Source organism: Oncorhynchus kisutch, unplaced genomic scaffold (genome assembly GCF_002021735.2).
Source record: "Oncorhynchus kisutch isolate 150728-3 unplaced genomic scaffold, Okis_V2 Okis09a-Okis19a_hom, whole genome shotgun sequence".
Classification (NCBI taxonomy): domain Eukaryota; kingdom Metazoa; phylum Chordata; class Actinopteri; order Salmoniformes; family Salmonidae; genus Oncorhynchus; species Oncorhynchus kisutch.
The window spans coordinates 15,101,052-15,120,978 of record NW_022261985.1 but is presented as its reverse complement, the minus strand read 5'-3'; the positions used below and the strand labels follow the sequence as shown (position 1 = coordinate 15,120,978).

The 19,927-nt window shown below is 42.9% G+C and overlaps 1 protein-coding gene across 2 annotated transcripts in view; it reads right to left on the bottom strand.

Annotated features, from left to right (window-relative positions):
• Positions 1-19,927, bottom strand: part of LOC109886880 (uncharacterized) — a 76,533-nt gene that overhangs the window by 52,756 nt on the left and 3,850 nt on the right. The window contains exons 2-6 of one of the 2 annotated variants that reach the window (XM_031815397.1): positions 17,606-17,644; positions 17,463-17,522; positions 11,386-11,439; positions 3,536-3,568; positions 2,996-3,130 (exon numbers count right to left, since the gene is read on the bottom strand). In XM_031815397.1, coding sequence (XP_031671257.1) covers positions 2,996-3,130; positions 3,536-3,568; positions 11,386-11,439; positions 17,463-17,522; positions 17,606-17,644 — 321 coding nt within the window. Of the gene's footprint in view, positions 1-2,995; positions 3,131-3,535; positions 3,569-10,749; positions 11,184-11,385; positions 11,440-17,462; positions 17,523-17,605; positions 17,645-19,927 lie in introns of those variants that run through there. The other variant, XM_031815398.1, reaches the window with a different exon arrangement.

Genomic DNA, 19,927 nt, shown 5'->3' with positions numbered 1-19,927 from the left:
CTCCTGCCAGCGGTTTGAACCTGGCACCTGGATCACACTTAAATGTCTCCCCTGAGACAGGTTCACTGATGGAACATCGTCGGGCCGATCTGTGAAAACGTAGTAGCGCACGTTGAAGTCGACCATGAAGTGCTTCTCTGCTGTCTCCAGGAAATCTCGGAGAAAGCGGACGTATCTGTCAGAATTTAAAGACACACAGGTAACTGTCAAAATATAGGAAACATCAACATAAAGGATCTTAATAGAGAGTTGGGCCGCCACCTTGGTTCTCCACCAGCAACCTTGGTCCACCACCAGCCACCTTGGTCCACCACCAAACACCTTGGTCCTCCACCAGCAACCTTGGTCCACCACCAGCCACCTTGGGCCACCACCAGCATCCTTGGGCCACCACCAGCCACCTTGGGCCACCACCAGCCACCTTGGGCCACCACCAGCCACCTTGGGCCTCCACCAGCCACCTTGGGCCTCCACCAGCATCCTTGGGCCACCACCAGCCACCTTGGGCCACCACCAGCCACCTTGGGCCACCACCAGCAACCTTGGGCCTCCACCAGCCACCTTGGGCCTCCACCAGCCACCTTGGGCCACCACCAGCATCCTTGGGCCACCACCAGCCACCTTGGGCCACCACCAGCCACCTTGGGACACCACCAGCCAACTTGGGCCTCCACCAGCCACCTTGGGCCTCCACCAGCAACTTTGGGCCACCACCAGCATCCTTGGTCCACCACCAGCCACCTTGGGCCACCACCAGCAACCTTGGGCCACCACCAGCATCCTTGGGCCTCCACCAGCCACCTTGGGCCTCCACCAGCCACCTTGGGCCTCCACCAGCCACCTTGGGCCTCCACCAGCTACCTTGGGGCACCACCAGCCACCTTGGGGCACCACCAGCCACCTTGGGCCTCCACCAGCCACCTTGGGTTACCACCAGCCACCTTGGGTTACCACCAACCACCTTGGGTTACCACCAGCCACCTTGGGCCACCACCAGCAACCTTGTGCCACCACCAGCAAACTTGGGCCACCACCAGCAACCTTGGTCCTCCACCAGCAACCTTGGTCCACCACCAGCCACCTTGGGCCACCACCAGCATCCTTGGGCCACCACCAGCCACCTTGGGCCACCACCAGCCACCTTGGGCCACCACCAGCCACCTTGGGCCTCCACCAGCCACCTTGGGCCTCCACCAGCATCCTTGGGCCACCACCAGCCACCTTGGGCCACCACCAGCCACCTTGGGCCACCACCAGCAACCTTGGGCCTCCACCAGCCACCTTGGGCCTCCACCAGCCACCTTGGGCCACCACCAGCATCCTTGGGCCACCACCAGCCACCTTGGGCCACCACCAGCCACCTTGGGCCACCACCAGCCACCTTGGGCCTCCACCAGCCACCTTGGGCCTCCACCAGCAACTTTGGGCCACCACCAGCATCCTTGGTCCACCACCAGCCACCTTGGGCCACCACCAGCAACCTTGGGCCACCACCAGCATCCTTGGGCCTCCACCAGCCACCTTGGGCCTCCACCAGCCACCTTGGGCCTCCACCAGCCACCTTGGGCCTCCACCAGCCACCTTGGGCCTCCACCAGCTACCTTGGGGCACCACCAGCCACCTTGGGGCACCACCAGCCACCTTGGGCCTCCACCAGCCACCTTGGGTTACCACCAGCCACCTTGGGTTACCACCAACCACCTTGGGTTACCACCAGCCACCTTGGGCCACCACCAGCAACCTTGTGCCACCACCAGCAAACTTGGGCCACCACCAGCAACCTTGGGCCACCACCAGCAACCTTGGGCTACCACTAGCCACCAGAACAGCTCTAATGCACCTTGGCAAAGATTCTACGAGTGTCTGGAACTCTGTCGGAGGGATAATTTGGTGTTATGTTGATAGTCGTGAAAACGCTATCTCAGGTACTGCCTCATTGGATTGAGATCTGGTGACTGGCATATGGTTTACATCGTTTTCAGGGATTCTGGCCCATGTTGACTCCAATGCTTCCCATAGCTGGTCATGTCCTCATACACAGTGTGGTTTTTGTCTTGCCCATTCACCATCGGAATGTCACACAAACACAATCCATGTCTTAAATGTGTCGAGGCTTAACAATCCTTCTTTATCCTGTCTCCTCTTTGTCTCTCCCTTTGTCCCTCAGTCTTCCCGCTCTTTCACTCAAACCCAGCCCCTTTTCTTTTGTGTAACAAGCTGTCATATCTGTTCCGCCCGCTGGGGACGTTTTCCTTTATGACGTAATTTGTAATCAAGATATGATTCATTCTTTGTATATGTAATTCTGTGTAATTAGTTAGGTATTTAGTAAATAAATAATTAAACCCAATTTTGTATTGCTGATTCAACTTGTTAGCCAGGGTTCGTGAAGATAACCAAGAATTTACAACTTTCAGATGAGACAGAATTAAGGTGACGATTAATATTGACTGCTATTGATGTAGAATATTACTAGGTCTTTAAGAGTTTATTTGGAAGATAACAGCTCTATAAATATTATTTCGTTGTTCCCCGACTTTGACATTATTAGCTCAATCAGGTAATATTAATTACGGAGAAAGGATTTTATAGAATAGCATGTCATATCACTTAATCCGGCATAGCCAAAGACACGACATGCCCATTCACCATCGGAATGTCACACATGTTATGTCCTCATACACAGTGTTGTTTTTGTCTTGCCCATTCACCATCGGAATGTCACACAAACACAATCCATGTCTTAAATGTGTTGAGGCTTAACAATCCTTCTTTAACCTGTCTTCTCCTCTTTGTCTACACTGATTGAAGTGGATTTAACAAGTGACATCAATAAGGGATCATAGCTTTCACCTGGATTCACCTGGTCAGTCTGTTATGGAGAAAGCAGGTGTTCATAATGTTTGTACACTCAGTGTAGTTTCAGTGTTTATAAAAAATATTGACAGTTTAATTTCCCTTTTTGAATATTTGGGAAAGGTTGTAGGCTACTCACTTTCCAACGGCAAACACTGTGGTTGCTATGGTGATGTTCATGGACTTGTAGATTGTGTCGACGAGGTCAGGGTCAAAGGTTCCTTCCCAGACGATGGGTGCCAACCACGGGGTGACTGCCACCACATCAGTACGACTAAAGAAACAAAACAAGATGAAGCCGGACTGTGTTGTACTGATTATGATCTCAATGTTTACAGGGTAACCTAGTGGTTAGAGCGTTGGACTAGTAACCGGAAGGTTGCAAGTTCAAATCCCCGAGCTGACAAGGTACAAATCTGTCATTCTGCCCCTGAACAGGCAGTTAACCCACTGTTCCTAGGCCGTCATTGAAAATAAGAATTTGTTCATAACTGACTTGCCTAGTTAAATAAAGGTAAAAAATATATATATATATACAGATCAAGCCTGACTGTGTTGTTCTGATTCTCTGCTCAATGTTTTTGCAGTTAAAGTCCCGTGAAAAGACATGAGGTAAACTAGGCTACACGCTGATGTGGAAGATAACAATGAGATAACATAACGTAGCAACACTACTCACCCCACCAAGACACTGGGCTGCTTGTACAATAGCCTGGGAGAACAAAACGGAATTCATTAGTTAATGAAGATATGGGCTGATGTTGTTATTGCTCTCTCAAAAACAAGGTGCTAGTACCAAAAAGGTTTTTTAACTTTTTCACTGCAGGGGAAACCTTTTTTAGGCTGTGGAGTACCTTTTTTAGGGTGTGGAGAACCTTTTTTAGGGTGTGGAGAACCTTTTTCATATTGGTACTTTGGTTCATCCTTTATATATAAAAAAAACTGTTCTAGCAGGAAAACAATGTGGAGCGTGGAAGAATAGGATTGTAGTCAATCTAGGTTGCTTTAAAAAATGTATGAGGGTAAATTGTGTTGGAGTAATAACATTTGTGGAATTACCATGTCCTTATGTCCTTGGTGTTTTCCATTTTATTTGGAATGGCCAGCTAGTCAAAATTAAACGGGCCTATTTATATTTTGGAGATGAATTCAGAGGGTGAATATTATTAAATATTAAAGCAATAGACCTCTCACAAAGGCTTCAGTCTCACCAAAGTTAATTTAAATCCAAACTGGTTCTCTGGCAGATAAATAAGAATGTCTCACCCCATGTTCAAGAATGGCCTTATTCCCTTTATATAGATTACAACCTCTCACTTTCAGTTATTTGAAAATGAAATAATCTCCAAAATATCAAAATGTTTAAAACAAGCCATAGGAAGTTGGAAGGTTGGAATGTTGGAAAGGCACACACCTGTCTATAAAAGCTCCCACAGTTGACAGGGCATGTCACAGCAGAAACCAAGCCATGAGGTGGAAGGAATTGTCCGTAGAGCTCAGAGACAGGATTGTGTCAAGGAACAGATGTGGGGAAAGGGACCAACAAAGATTCTGCAGCAATGAAGGATCCCAAGAACACAGTGGCCTCCATCAGTCTTAAATGGAAGAAATTTGGAACCACCAAGACTCTTTGAAGAGCTGGCCGCCCGGCCAAACTGAGCATTCAAGGGAGAAGGGCCTTGGTCAGGGATGTGACCAAGAACACAATTGTCACTCTGAAAGAGCTCCAGAGTTCCTCTATGGAGATGGCAGAATCTTTCAGAAGGACAACCATCTCTGCAGCACTCTACTAATCAGGCCTTTATGGTTGAGTGGCCAGACGGAAGCAACTACTCAGTAAAATGCACATGACAGCCCACTTGGAGATTTCCACAAGGCACCTAAAGGACTCTGACCATGAGAAACAAGATTCTCTGTTCTGATGAAACCAAGATTGAACTCTTTGGCCTGAATGACAAGCGTAACGTCTGGAGGAAACCTGGCACCATCCCTACGGTGAAGCATGGTGGTGGCAGCATCATGTTTTGGGGATATTTTACAGAGGAAGGAACTGGGATACTAGTCAGCATCGAGGAGAAGATGAACGGAGCAAGGTACAGAGAGATCCTTACTGAAAACTCTGGGATGCTGGCTTTCTAGGCAGAGTTCATCTGTCCAGTGCCTGTGTTCTTTTGCCAATCTTTTCTTTTTATTGGCCAGTCTGAGATACAACGTTTTCTTTGCAACTCTGCCTATAAGGCCAGCATCCCAGAGTCGTCTCTTCACTGTCGACGTTGAGACTGGTGTTTTGCGGTTACTATTTAATGAAGCTGTCAGTTGAGGACTGTTTCTCAAACTAGACACTCTCATGTACTTGTCCTCTTGCTCAGTTGTGCACCGGGGCCTCCCACTCCTCATTCTATTCTGGTTAGGGCCAGTTTGCACTGTTCTGTGAAGGGAGTAGTACACAGCGTTGCATGAGATCTTCAGTTTCTTGGATGGAACAGCCTTCATTTCTCAGAAGAAGAATAGACTGACTAGTTTCAGAAGAAAGGGCTTTGTTTCTGGCCATTTTGAGCCTGTAATCGAACCCACAAATGCTGATGCTCCAGATACTCAGCTAGTCTAAAGAAAGACATTTTTAATGCTGGGCTCTGTTATTTACTTAACAAATAATGAATACACTAAATGTGCATATTTAACATTAAGATATTTTAATTAGAGTACAGTTGTAGACAGAACATACAACTTATGTCTCTCCTGAGTTCTGCCCCCAACAAAAGAAAGACTGGATCTTATATACCCGAGGTCACACCTGATGGTGTGATCTCCTATGTCAAACCCTTCATGTGCAGCTAAAAGACCCAGTTATTCTTAACACGAGGTTTCTGAGAACCTGTTTCAGCGTTATGCAAATCTGCCATAGTATCAGAGAAAAACAGACGCTGTCTCTCTGTGTCTCGCTATCACCCACAGTCCCTTTTCTCACCTTTTCTCACAGACGCCGTGGTTCCTGCGTGTTTTGGCAGAGAGCTAGGCACAGACAGAGGCCTTGATATTCAGCTATAGAGTGAGCATCAGTACAATGGCACGTAAGCAAATTAATTACAACATAATCAGTGGTGGAGGTCTTGAGAAGACCCCCAATATCAACTTTAACCCTTCACTAACATAACTGCAAAAGGGTATTCTATTGATCAATTAGCCTTTTAAAATTATAAACTTGGATTAGCTAACACAACATGCCATTGTAACACAGGAGTGATGGTTGCTGATAATGGGCCTCTGTACGCCTATGTAGATATTCCACAAAAAATCTGTCGTTTCCAGCTACAATAGTCATTTACAACATGAACAATGTGCACACTGTATTTCTGATCAATTTGATGTTATTTTAATGGTAATAAAAATGTGCTTTTCTTTCAAAAACAAAGACATTTCTAAATGACCCCAAACATTCGAACAGTATTGTATGTTAAGTTGGAAAAGTCAGTTCGTGTATAGTTCGTTCTTTTCTTTCCTATTGAACATACTACTTTCCGTATGAAATATTATCGTTTATTTAGATATTAGAGTACCTGAGATTAATTAGAAACGTCGTTTGACTTGTTTGGACGAACCCTACCAACAACTTTTTGTATTCCTTTGTCTGCATGTTGAACGAGTAGATTACTGAAATCAATGGCGCCAACTAAATTGACTTTTTGGGATATAAAGAAGGACTTTATCAAACAAAACAACCATTCATTGTGTAGCTGGGACCCTTTGGGATTGCAAACAGAGGAAGATCTTCAAAAGTAAGTGATTTTTTTATCGCTATTTGTGATGTCTGTGCTGGTTGAAAAATATGTTGATGTGTGGCGGTGTCCTCAGACAATCGCATGCTTTGCTTTCGCCGTAAAAGTCTTTTGTAAATCGATTAACAGGATTCTAAGCTTTTGAATGATGTAAGACACTTGTATTTTCATGAATGTTTAATATTACAATTTTTTATTTGAATTCCCTCCAATTTCACCGGATGTTGTCGGCAGGTGTCCCACTCACGGAACACCTAGCCCGAACAGGTTGAAAACAAGTTTCAATCCAAGAGGCTTTGATTACATTTCCAATATCCTCGCCCAAGTGGAAATTTTGTTTCAGTAATATATATGCCAATTGGCCATTGACTTTAATGCAGAGAAACTTAAATCAGTTTTACCTCGTTTCTTTCAGCATGTCAAACGTGCAAAAGTTCTAGACCACCTTTACTCCACACACAGAGATGCGTATAAAGCTCTCCCTCCATTTGGCAAATCATAATTCCAACCTCCTGATTCCTGCTTACATGCACAATTTTAAGCAGGAAACACCAGATGCTCGGTCTATAAAATAGTGGTCAGATGAAGCAGATGCTAAACTACAGGACTGTTTTGTTAGCACAGACTGGAATATGTCCCGGAATTCTTCCAATGGCATTGAGGAGTACACCACATCAGTCACTGGCTTTATCAATAAGTGCATCGAGGACGTCATCCCCACATTGAATGTGCGTACATACCCTAACCAGAAGCCATGGATTACAGGGAACATTTGCACTGAGCTAAAGGGTAGAGCTGCCACTTTCAAGGAGCGGGACTCTAACCCAGAAGCTTATGCCCTCCGACGAACCATCAAACAGGCAAAGTGTCAATACAGGACTAAGATCGAATCGTACAACACCGGCTCCAACGCTCATCGGATATGGCACGGCTTGCAAACTATTACAGTGACACAAACCTACCAGACGAGCAAAATAACTTCTATGCTCACTTCGAGGCAAGTAACACTGAAGCATTGATGAGAGCATCAGCTGTTCTGGACGACTGTGTGATCACGCTCTCCGCAGCAGATGTGAGTAAGACCTTTAAACAGTATCCGATTGCAGAGGAAGGTGTTTAATCCCAGGGTCCTTAGCTTAGTGAGGAGCTTGGAGGGCACTATGGTGTTGAACACTCAGCTGTAGACATTGAACAGCATTCTCAAGTAGGTGTTCCTTATGTCCAGGTGGGAAAAGGCAGTGTGGAGCACAATAGAGATTGCTTCATCTGTGAATCTGTTGGGGTGGTATGTGAATTGGAGTGGGTCCAGGGTGTCTGGGATGATGGTGTTGATATGAGCCATGACCAGCCTTTCAAATCAGTTCATGGATACAAATGTAAGTTCTACGGTGCAATAGTAATTTAGAAGGAAAAGGGGGATAACTAGTCAGTTGTACAACTGAATGCATTCAACTGAAATGTGTCTTCTGAATCAGAGAGGTGTGGGGGGCTGCACTAATCGACATCCACATCGTCGGCACCCGGGGAACAGTTGGATAACTGCCTTGCTCAGGGGCAGAACGACAGACAGGTTAACTTGGTGGTCTAGGGTACAGGGGCTATGGTGGTCTGCTTGAAACATCTGGATATTACAGACTGGGCCAAGGAGAGGTTGAAAATGTCGGTGAAGACACTTGCCAGCTGTTCATCAAATGCTCTGAGTACATGTCCAGGTAATCCATCCGGCCCTACAGCCTTGTGAATGTTAACCTGTTTAAAGGTCTTACTCACATCGGCTACTGAGCGCGTGATCACACAGTCATCCGTGAACAGCTGGTGCTCTCATGCATGGTTCAGTGTTTCTTGCCTCGAAGCCAGCATAGAAGGCATTTAGCTCGTCTGGTAGGCTCGCGTCACTGGTGCAGCTTGTGTCTGTGTTTCCCTTTGTAATCTGTAATAGTTTCCAAGCCCTGCCACATCTGAGCATCAGAGCCGGTGTAGAACGATTCAATCTTAATCCTGTATTGATGATTTGCCTGTTTGATGGTTCATCTGAGGGCATAGCGGGATTTCTTATAACATTCCGGGTTGTGTGTCCCACTCCTTGAAAGCGGCAGCTCCAGCCTTCAGCTCGGTGCAGATGTTTCCTGTAATCTATGGCTTTTTGGTTAGGATTTGTACGTACCATCACTGTGGGGACTACGTCGTTGATGCATATTACCATCAGCGCTAGCAAAACAATCCCCAAACTTGCAGTCGTGGCCAAAAGTTTTGAGAATGACACAAATATTAATTTTCACGAAGTCTGCTGCCTCGGTGTCTTTAGATATTTTTGTCAGATGTTACTATGGAATACTGAAGTATAATTACAAGCATTTCATAAGTGTCAAAGGCTTTTATTGACAATTACATGAAGTTGATGCAAAGAGTCAATATTAGTAGTGTTGACCCTTCTTTTTCAAGACTTCTGCAATCTGCCCTGACATGCTGTCAATTAACTTCTGGGCCACATCCTGACTGATGGTAGCCCATTCTTGCATAATCAATGCTTGGAGTTTGTCAGAATTTGTGGGTTTTTGTTTGTCCACCCGCCTCTTGAGGATTGACCACAAGTTCTCAATGGGATTAAGGGCTGGGGAATTTCCTAGCCATGGACACAAAATATTAATGTTTTGTTCCCCGAGCCACTTAGTTATCACGTTTTCCTTATGGCAAGGTGCTCCATCATGCTGGAAAAGGCATTGTTCATCACCAAACTGTTCCTGGATGGTTGGGAGAAGTTGCTCTCGGAGGATGTGTTGGTACCATTCTTGATTCATGGCTGTGATCTTAGGCAAAATTGTGAGTAAGCCCACTCCCTTGGCTGAGAAGCAACCCCACACATGAATGGTCTCAGGATGCTTTACTGTTGGCATGACACAGGACTGATGGTAGCGCTCACCTTGTCTTCTCCGGACAAGCTTTTTTCCGGATGCCCCAAATAATCAGAAAGGGGATTCATCAGAGAAAATGACTTTACCCCAGTCCTCGGCAGTCCAATCCCTGTACCTTTTGCAGGATATCAGTCTGTCCCTTATGTATTTCCTGGAGAGAAGTGGCTTCTTTGCTGCCCTTCTTGACACCAGGCCATCCTCAAAGTCTTTGCCTCACTGTGCGTGCAGATGCACTCACACCTGCCCGCTGCCATTCCTGAGCAAGCTCTGTACTGGTGGTGCCCCGATCCCGCAGCTGAATCAACTTTAGGAGACGGTCCTGGCGCTTGCTGGACTTTCTTGGGCCTCCTGAAGCCTTCTTCTCAATAATTGAACCGCTCCTTGAAGTTCTTGATGATCCGATAAATGGTTGATTTAGGTGCAATCTTACTGGCAGCAATGACGGCACGTCATGATGACGGCACGTGTTTCCTTGCAGGTAACCATGCTTGACAGAGGAAGAACAATGATTCCAAGAACCACCTTCCTTTTGAAGCTTCAGTCTGTTATTCGAACTCAATCAGCATAACAGAGTGATCTCCAGCCTTGTCCTCATCAACAATCACCTGTGTTAACGAGAGAATCACTGACATGATGTCAGCTGGTCCTTTTGTGGCAGGGCTGAAATGCAGTGGAAATGTTTTGGGGGGGATTCAGTTCATTTAATTGCAATTCATCTGATCACTCTTCATAACTTTCTGTAGTATATACTGTACAATTTGCCACCATACAAACTGAGGCAGCAGACTTTGTGAAAATTTATATTTGTGTCATTCTCAAAACTTTTGGTCACGATTGTAGTGTCTGCTTCATCACACCACTTCAATTGAGCGCCTTTCTGGTACTTCCTGTTTGAGCTTTTGCTTGTAAACAGGAATTAAGAGGAAGGAGTTATGGCCAGATTTGCCAAATGGAGGGTGAGGGAAAGCTTTGTATGAATGTCATCCATGAATAAATAGATTTTTTCTGCTTGAGATTTGAGTCTGCAGTTTGATGGCTGGTTTGGTGGAATATTTAACTGTTTGTCTGTGTCCTTGTGTTTGGGGAGGGGAAGGGGTGGGGTCTGGGTTGGCAGTTGCTGGGTGGAGGTAGTATTTGTAGTTGATCTGTGTCCTTGTTTTGGGGGAGAAGTGGGATCTACTGCTCCTGAATATACTGATACACACCTTTCTGGAGAGATGATGTTCTGTTCTCTGCTCCTGAATATACAGATACACACCTTTCTGGAGAGATGATGTTCTGTTCTCTGCTCCTGAATATACTGATACACACCTTTCTGGAGAGATGATGTTCTGTTCTCTGCTCCTGAATATACTGATACACACCTTTCTGGAGAGATGATGTTCTGTTCTCTGCTCCTGAATATACTGATACACACCTTTCTGGAGAGACAATGTTCTGTTCTCTGCTCCTGAATATACAGATAAACACCTTTCTGAAGAGATGATGTTCTGTTCTCTGCTCCTGAATATGCAGATGCATACCTTTCTGGAGAGACGATGTTCTGTTCTCTGCTCCTGAATATACTGATACTCACCTTTCTGGAGAGACAATGTTCTGTTCTCTGCTCCTGAATTTACAGATACACACCTTTCTGAAGAGATTATGTTCTGTTCTCTGCTCCTGAATATGCAGATACATACCTTTCTGGAGAGACGATGTTCTGTTCTCTGCTCCTGAATATACTGATACTCACCTTTCTGGAGAGACAATGTTCTGTTCTCTGCTCCTGAATTTACAGATACACACCTTTCTGAAGAGATTATGTTCTGTTCTCTGCTCCTGAATATACTGATACACACCTTTCTGGAGAGATGATGTTCTGTTCTCTGCTCCTGAATATGGATTTACTCAGACTGTGTGAATAGAAAGACGTGGTACAATGATTAATGACAACCAGCTATACAGTATTTTTTATTCATTTTATTTTTCACCTTTATTTAACCAGGTAGGCTAGTTGAGAACACCTTTATTTAACAAGGTAGGCTAGTTGAGAACACCTTTATTTAACCAGGTAGGCTAGTTGAGAACACCTTTATTTAACCAGGTAGCCTAGTTGAGAACACCTTTATTTAACCAGGTAGCCTAGTTGCGAACAAGTTCTCATTTACAACTGCGACCTGGCCAAGATAAAGCATAGTAGTGTGAACAGACAACAACACAGAGTTACACATGGCATAAACAATAAACAAGTCAATAACACAGTAGAAAAAAAAGTCCATATACATTGTGTGCAAAAGGCATGAGGAGGTAGGCAAATAATTACAATTTAGCAGATTAACACTGGAGTGATAAATGGTCAGATGGTCATGTGCAGGTAGAGATATTGGTGTGCAAAAGAGCAAAAAAGTAAATAAATAAAAACAGTATGGGGATGAGGTAGGTAAAAATGGGTGGGCTATTTACCGATAGACTATGTACAGCTGCAGCGATCGGTTAGCTGCTCAGATAGCAGATGTTTGAAGTTTGTGAGGGAGATAAAAGTCTCCAACTTCAACGATTTTTTGCAATTCGTTCCAGTCACAGGCAGCAGAGAACTGGAAGGAAAGGAGGCCAAATGAGGTGTTGGCTTTAGGGATGATCAGTGAGATACACCTGCTGGAGCGCGTGCTACGGGTGGGTGTTGCCTTCGTGACCAGTGAACTGAGATAAGGCGGAGCTTTACCTAGCATGGACATGTAGATGACCTGGAGCCAGTGGGTCTGGCGACGAATATGTAGCGAGGGCCAGCCGACTAGAACATACAGGTCGCAGTGGTGGGTGGTATAAGGTGCTTTAGTAACAAAACGGATGGCACTGTGATAAACTGCATCCAGTTTGCTGAATAGAGTATTGGAAGCTATTTTGTAGATGACATCGCCGAAGTCGAGGATCGGTAGGATAGTCAGTTTTACTAGGGTAAGTTTGGCGGCGTGAGTGAAGGAGGCTTTGTTGCGAAATAAAAAGCCGATTCTAGATTTGATTTTAGATTGGAGATGTTTGATATGAGTCTGGAAGGAAAGTTTACAGTCTAGCCAGACACCTAGGTACTTATAGATGTCCACATATTCTAGGTCGGAACCATCCAGGGTGGTGATCAAATCAAATCAAATCAAATTTATTTATATAGCCCTTCGTACATCAGCTGATATCTCAAAGTGCTGTACAGAAACCCAGCCTAAAACCCCAAACAGCAAGCAATGCAGGTGTAGAAGCACGGTGATGCTAGTCATGCGTGCTGGTGCAGGCAGCAAACGGTTGAAAAGCATGCATTTGGTTTTACTAGCATTTAAGAGCGGTTGGAGGCCACGGAAGGAGTGTTGAATGGCAATGAAGCTCGTTTGGAGGTAAGTTAGCACAGTGTCCAAGGAAGGGCCAGAAGTATACAGAATGGTGTCGTCTGCGTAGAGGTGGATCAGGGAATCGGCCGCAGCAAGAGCAACATCATTGATGTATACAGAGAAAAGAGTCGGCCCGAGAATTGAACCCTGTGGCACCCCCATAGAGACTGCCAGAGGACCGGACCACATGCCCTCCAATTTGACACACTGAACTCTGTCTGCAAAGTAGTTGGTGAACCAGGCAAGGCAGTCATTAGAAAAACCGAGGCTACTGAGTCTGCCGATAAGAATATGATTGACAGAGTCGAAAGCCTTGGCAAGGTCGATGAAGACGGCTGCACAGTACTGTCTTTTATCGATGGCGGTTATGATATCATTTAGTACCTTGAGCGTGGCTGATGTGTTCGGGTAAAATTACAAATGTTTTATTCTATAAACTACTGACAGCATTTCTCCCAAATACCAAATTAAAATATTGTAATTTAGAGCATTTATTTATTCATTTATTTGCCGAAAATGACAACTGGCCAAAATAACAATAAAGATGCAGTGTTGTCAGACCTCGAATAATGAAAATAAAATAAGTTCATATTCATTTTTTAATAAACACAATACTAATGTTTTAACTTAGGAAGAGTTCAGAAATCAATATTTGGTGGAATAACCCTGATTTTCAATCACAGCTTTCATGTGTCTTATCATGCACTCCACCAGTCTTTCACATTGATGTTGGGTGACTTTATGCCACTCCTGGCGCAAAGATTCGAGCAGCTCGACTTTTTGGAAATATTATCTATGATGGTCTACATAGACCATCAGGCTGTTAAATAGCCATCACATAGCCATCACTAGCCAGCTACCACCTGGTTGTTCAACCCTTCATATTAGAGACTGCTGCCCCATATACATAGACATGGAATCACTGGCCACTTTAATAATGGAACACTAGTCACTTAAGTAATGTTTACATACTGCTTTACTCATCTCATATGTATCTACTGTATTCTATTCTACTGTATTTACTAACTAGTCACTTAAATAATGTTTACATACTGCTTTACTCATCTCATATGTATATACTGTATTCTATTCTACTGTATTTACTAACTAGTCACTTAAATAATGTTTACATACTGCTTTACTCATCTCATATGTATATACTGTATTCTATTCTACTGTATTTACTAACTAGTCACTTAAATAATGTTTACATACTGCTTTACTCATCTCATATGTATATACTGTATTCTATTCTACTGTATTTACTAACTAGTCACTTAAATAATGTTTACATACTGCTTTACTCATCTCATATGTATATACTGTATTCTATTCTACTGTATTTACTAACTAGTCACTTAAATAATGTTTACATACTGCTTTACTCATCTCATATGTATATACTGTATTCTATTCTACTGTATTTACTAACTAGTCACTTAAATAATGTTTACATACTGCTTTACTCATCTCATATGTATATACTGTATTCTATTCTACTGTATTTACTAACTAGTCACTTAAATAATGTTTACATACTGCTTTACTCATCTCATATGTATATACTGTATTCTATTCTACTGTATTTACTAACTAGTCACTTAAATAATGTTTACATACTGCTTTACTCATCTCATATGTATCTACTGTATTCTATTCTACTGTATTTACTAACTAGTCACTTAAATAATGTTTACATACTGCTTTACTCATCTCATATGTATATACTGTATTCTATTCTACTGTATTTACTAACTAGTCACTTAAATAATGTTTACATACTGCTTTACTCATCTCATATGTATATACTGTATTCTATTCTACTGTATTTTAGTCAATGCCACTCTGACAATGCTCATCATAATACCCATATATTTATATATTTCTTAATTCCATAATTGTACTTTTTGATGTGTGTATTGTTGTGAATTGTTAGGTAGTACTGCACTGTTGAGCTAGGAACACAAGCATTTCGCTACACGAATCAATAACATCTGATAAATACGTGTATGTGACCAATAACATTTGATTTGATTGTTAGTGATCGGCACCAATATGGAAACTCTATAGATGTCAGCAAAAAAACAAATTTGAAGCCAAATGTTTTCCTTCCAAGTTTTTTAGCTCATTCCCAAGTAGAAAAGCAGGCTTTTTGATCATTACAATAGTAATAACATTGTATCTAAAAATTATCAAATTAAATTAACCCTGAACACTCAGCTAACTCTCCCAACTTCACACACACACACACATGAGGGGGAAGCGGTAGCAGAGGGAGAACAATATTATAAAGTAGAGAATGCCACATACGTGCAGAAGGTTCATTTGTTTTTCCAAGGAGTCTGATGTTTTCGACAATACAGCAAATCCATTGAGTTGCAACTGTGTCAATGTTTCATTGTCTGTTCTTTTCCATGGCTTTGTGAAGTCCAGACAACTGCATGATGATTGCCCATTTTTTTAAATGACCTTTATTTGACTAGGCAAGTCAGATAAGAAGAAATTCTTTGTTTCAATGACGGCCTAGGAACAGTGGGTTAACTGCCTGTTCAGGGGCAGAATGACAGATTTGTACCTTGTCAGCTCGGGGATTTGAACTTGCAACCTTTCGGTTACTAGTCCAACACTCTAACACTCTAACCACTAGGCTACCCTGCCTAGGCCAATTGTGAATTTTCTGGCAGCCTAACTTTTTCCAAATTTCCAAAAATCTGTTGTTTTTGCTTTGTCATTATGGGGTATCGTGTGTAGGGGGGGAGGGCAATGTAATCCATTTTAGAATGAGGCTGTAATTAAATAAAATGTGTCAAAGGTCAAGGGGCCTTAATACTTCCTGAATACACTGTATATGTAGCCTTAGAAATAAGATTCCGTAAATCAGTAACTTGCTAACATCAGATAACATTCTTTATATTAGCCATTTGTGAGATTCACGTAGATAATTACTTTAATGATACCGCAGTAGCAATACAGGGATATAATATCTACAGAAGAGACAGGAATGCTTATGGGGGAGGTGTTGCTTTATATATTTAGAGCCATTTCCCTGTAATGTTTAGAGAAGATCTCATGTCCAGTGTTATTGGGTTGCAGGTTTACCTGCCTCATCTAAAGCCTTTTAGGGATATTTCTATAGGTCACCAAGTGCTAACAGTCAGTACTTAGACAATGTGTGTGAAATGCTCGATAGTATCATCTACACTGATTGAAGTGGATGTAGCAAGTGACATCAATAAGGTATCTTAGCTTTCACCTGGATTCCCCTGTCAGTTTATGTCATGGAAAGACATGGTGTCCTTAATGTTTTGTACACTCAGAGTGTAAACGCAACATGTAAAGTGTTGGTCCCGTGTTTCATGAGCTGAAAAACACATACAGGAAATGATCCATGAAAAAGCTTATTTCTTTCAAATGTCTTTACATCCCTGTTGGTGATCATTTCTCGTTTGCCAAGATATTCTATTCACCTGATAGGTGTGGCATATCAAGAAGCTGATTAAACAATGTGATCATTACACAGGTGCACCTTCTGCTGGGGACAATAAAAGGCCATAGACATGCTGACTGCAGTAATGTCAACCAGAGCTGATGCCAGAAAATGTAATGTTAATTTCTCTACCGTAAGCCGCCTCAAACGGCATTTTAGAGAATCTTACGTCCAATTGGCTGCAGTATTGGTGTAAGCCGAATTAGGAGGAACTGGTACTCACTGAGCAAGCGGTGTGACTTCCGATACACACATGGTTTTGTTCAAGTATTGTAGTTTGTTTGACAATTTTTTTACAATGAGAAAACAACCAAATGGAAAAAATACATTGTAACAAATAACCCTGATTCAACTACAATCTGAGAGAAAATGCCCCACAGACCCTTCGCATGCCATCGGGACAACATCAGACTGATTTACATTGCTAGTTGGGTCATGGCGTTGGGATTTTCCGATGGGTCAGGGTTTGTTGGATCCAAAGCTAATGGTTGTTGGTTTGCTCTTAGTGGGACTATAATTTATTGTTTTTTTCTAATTGTACCTCCTAACCAGTGTGAATACATCGGGAAGCTTGTTGATGGCTCATCCGTTAAGTTTGCTACGTTGAAGGCCTTTGAGAGGGTTTTGTGCCTCCAGGGTTTTGTGCCTCCGGGGTTTTGTGCCTCCGGGGTTTTGTGCCTCCGGGGTTTTGTGACTCCCGGGTTTTGTGCCTCCGGGGTTTTGTGCCTCCGGGGTTTTGTGCCTCCAGGGTTTTGTGCCTCCAGGGTTTTGTGCCTCCAGGGGTTTTGTGCCTCCAGGGTTTTGTGCCTCCAGGGTTTTGTGCCTCCGGGAACAGTCATGTTTGCTCTTTTTCATAATAGTGTAGGGTAACAGCAATGAACCAATATCACAATATGACTTGTTCATATCCTTATTGGTGCCCACCACTAGTAACTGTGTACAGTACATCTCTGTTATGTAAATGATCTCTGTTAATGATCTAGCGGGTAACATTAAGGAAATAGGAAAGAGCATTTAGAAGTACCGAGTATCATGACTTGTTGGGAGGATTTCTCCGTTCATATCAACTAACCTGGTGTTCCTCTGGTCCTCATCAACTGGGATATCTTTGTTGGAAGAGTCAAACCAAACCCTGTGAATATGAATCAATCAGAAAATCCATATCACATTATAGCATCATTAGGGTGTAATAAATTAACAGAAACGTGATCTTACCCATTGAGCCTTTCATTGAAGAAGCTGTAGTGAACATACCTTTCGGAAGAGAGGAGAAAATCAATTCAAGTCTGTCATGAAAACATTTAAAGGCCTTATTACCCAAAATGTGCTGCTCACGCGGCTTTTCTTCTACATCCAATTTGCAGCTTGTCTTTGAAGCCTAATTTTTACGCTACACAATTAGGCCTACGCAACGCAATAATGCAATGAGCTACTGAAAATGGGGATCCAGCTTAGTTGAGTCGAGTTACAAATTATGAGCTGCACAAGTTTACATTATCCTTACATTATCCTTACATTACCTTGGATGTGGTGTGGGCAAAGCCTCATGCATGCTACATGCATGTGTGCATCTATTAACCTGAAGTCCAAACCATAGTGTATAGTGTATATAGTAGTATAGAAATGGAAGCAAGATATTCAAACTATAGAGAAGCAGATTGCACACTTGAATAATGCAATGATTTAAAAAAAAGTGTGAATAAATTTTATTTTTAAAAGGGTTTAATCGTTAGCTATTACGACAACAATGATGTGTTATTATTGCATGGGCATGTGGCCTCAGAGAGACAATGTGTTTCATTTAAAACCACTTTTGGGGAAACAGCACCTTTTGTTATTGTTTTGCTCAGCGTACATATCGTTATCAGTACATATTCTCGTGTTCTATCCTGCGTTCAATGATGTCCGTGGGGGGGTGGGGGGGGACCCTGACTTGGTTTGTTGTTTGCAGTAACTTCTTGGTTGGCAGTTTCAACAATTAAGGATTTCAAGTTTAAAAGGTGAAGCTGAAAAATAGGGGTGGGGTTGTAGATATTAGAAGAATCATGGACGTAATAGGAAAGCCTAGGTGTTGACATGGTCTGTAGAACGTCCAAACCACCACAGAATGTCCGGTCATGAGGTGGATGTCCAGGTTAAGGGGAAGTTTAATGATACACTCTCTATCCAACACCAGTCTTAGTCGAACTTGATGATAGACTCACACATCTAACACCACTCTAACACCACTCTAACACCTCTCTAACACCACTCTAACACCACTCTAACACCACTCTAATTATGTTGTTCTATGGAAAGAAAGGAAAGAAATGGAAGTCAGCCTGTTGTTGTGATTCTGGATGGTCGCAATGACAAGAAACTGCCATGTGGGGATACCATGTCTTGAGGTTTTTGAACTGATTTCATGTCAATGCTAATATGGCTACAATTTGCTAGCTAGCTAACCAACAACTGTAACGATGTATATGAGAGAGGAAGAGTGATCATTGTGCTAATGTATATTTGTTTTCAATAAACATTGGAGACAAAATATAGCTTTCATGTTGTCAACAATCTAAGCCAGCGGTTTCCAAACCACGGGTCACAACCCCATATGAAAATGGGGTCAACGGGAGATTTTCCAAAACCCTGGTTGAATTATTATTTTGTATTATGTCGTCTTTGTCTCTCAAAATCATTGTAATTTAACCTTAAGAATCAGAATGAAATGTATTAAAATTGAATAGTTAAAATTCAAATACCGACCTTAGATCGTGACAAATTGCCGCACTTGACCGTTGCTCTTGAATCATTCCCACGGTGAAAGCCCGCCCGCGCTATGAAACCATACACTTTTGCAGAGACTTTGATATTACCAGCCGCAGTTGAAATGGTAAAAGCAATGTGTAGAAAGGAACAGAAACTACAAACATCAATACCTTTGTCAGATAACACTGTGAAACTAAGAATTGATGTTATAGCTAGCAATCAAGAGGAAACTCTGACTGAACGACTCAAACTCCCCACCTTATGCTCTCCAAATGGACGTTAGCTGTGGGGTCCGAGATGCCCCTGCATTGTCCATTGTTCTCTACATGTCGCGGCATGCTATTCACGAGGACATATTGTTCTGTCTCACGATTCCCGAGCATGAAACTGCACAGGGGATGTTCAGTGTGCTGCGTGGCTATATTGATGACAAACTGATTCCATGGGATCAAATGGTGGGCTTTTGCACAGATGGGGCTCCGTCTATAACGGGATTGGGGCAGGCCTCTAAACTCCAGTTATGAATGTGTCTGCCTCTGCCATATGGACTCATTGTATGATACATGGTTATAACATCTACAGAAAAGACAGAAATGCCAATGGGGGCAGTGTTGCAGATTATATTCAGAAACACATTCCTGTAAAGATTAGAGAGGATCTCATGTTAAATAATCTAATATGGCTACAGGTTCATCTGCCTCACCTAATGCCCATTATGTTGGGAAGCTGCTATAGACCAAGTGTTAACAGTCAGTATCTGGAAAACATGTGTGAAATGCTTGATAATGT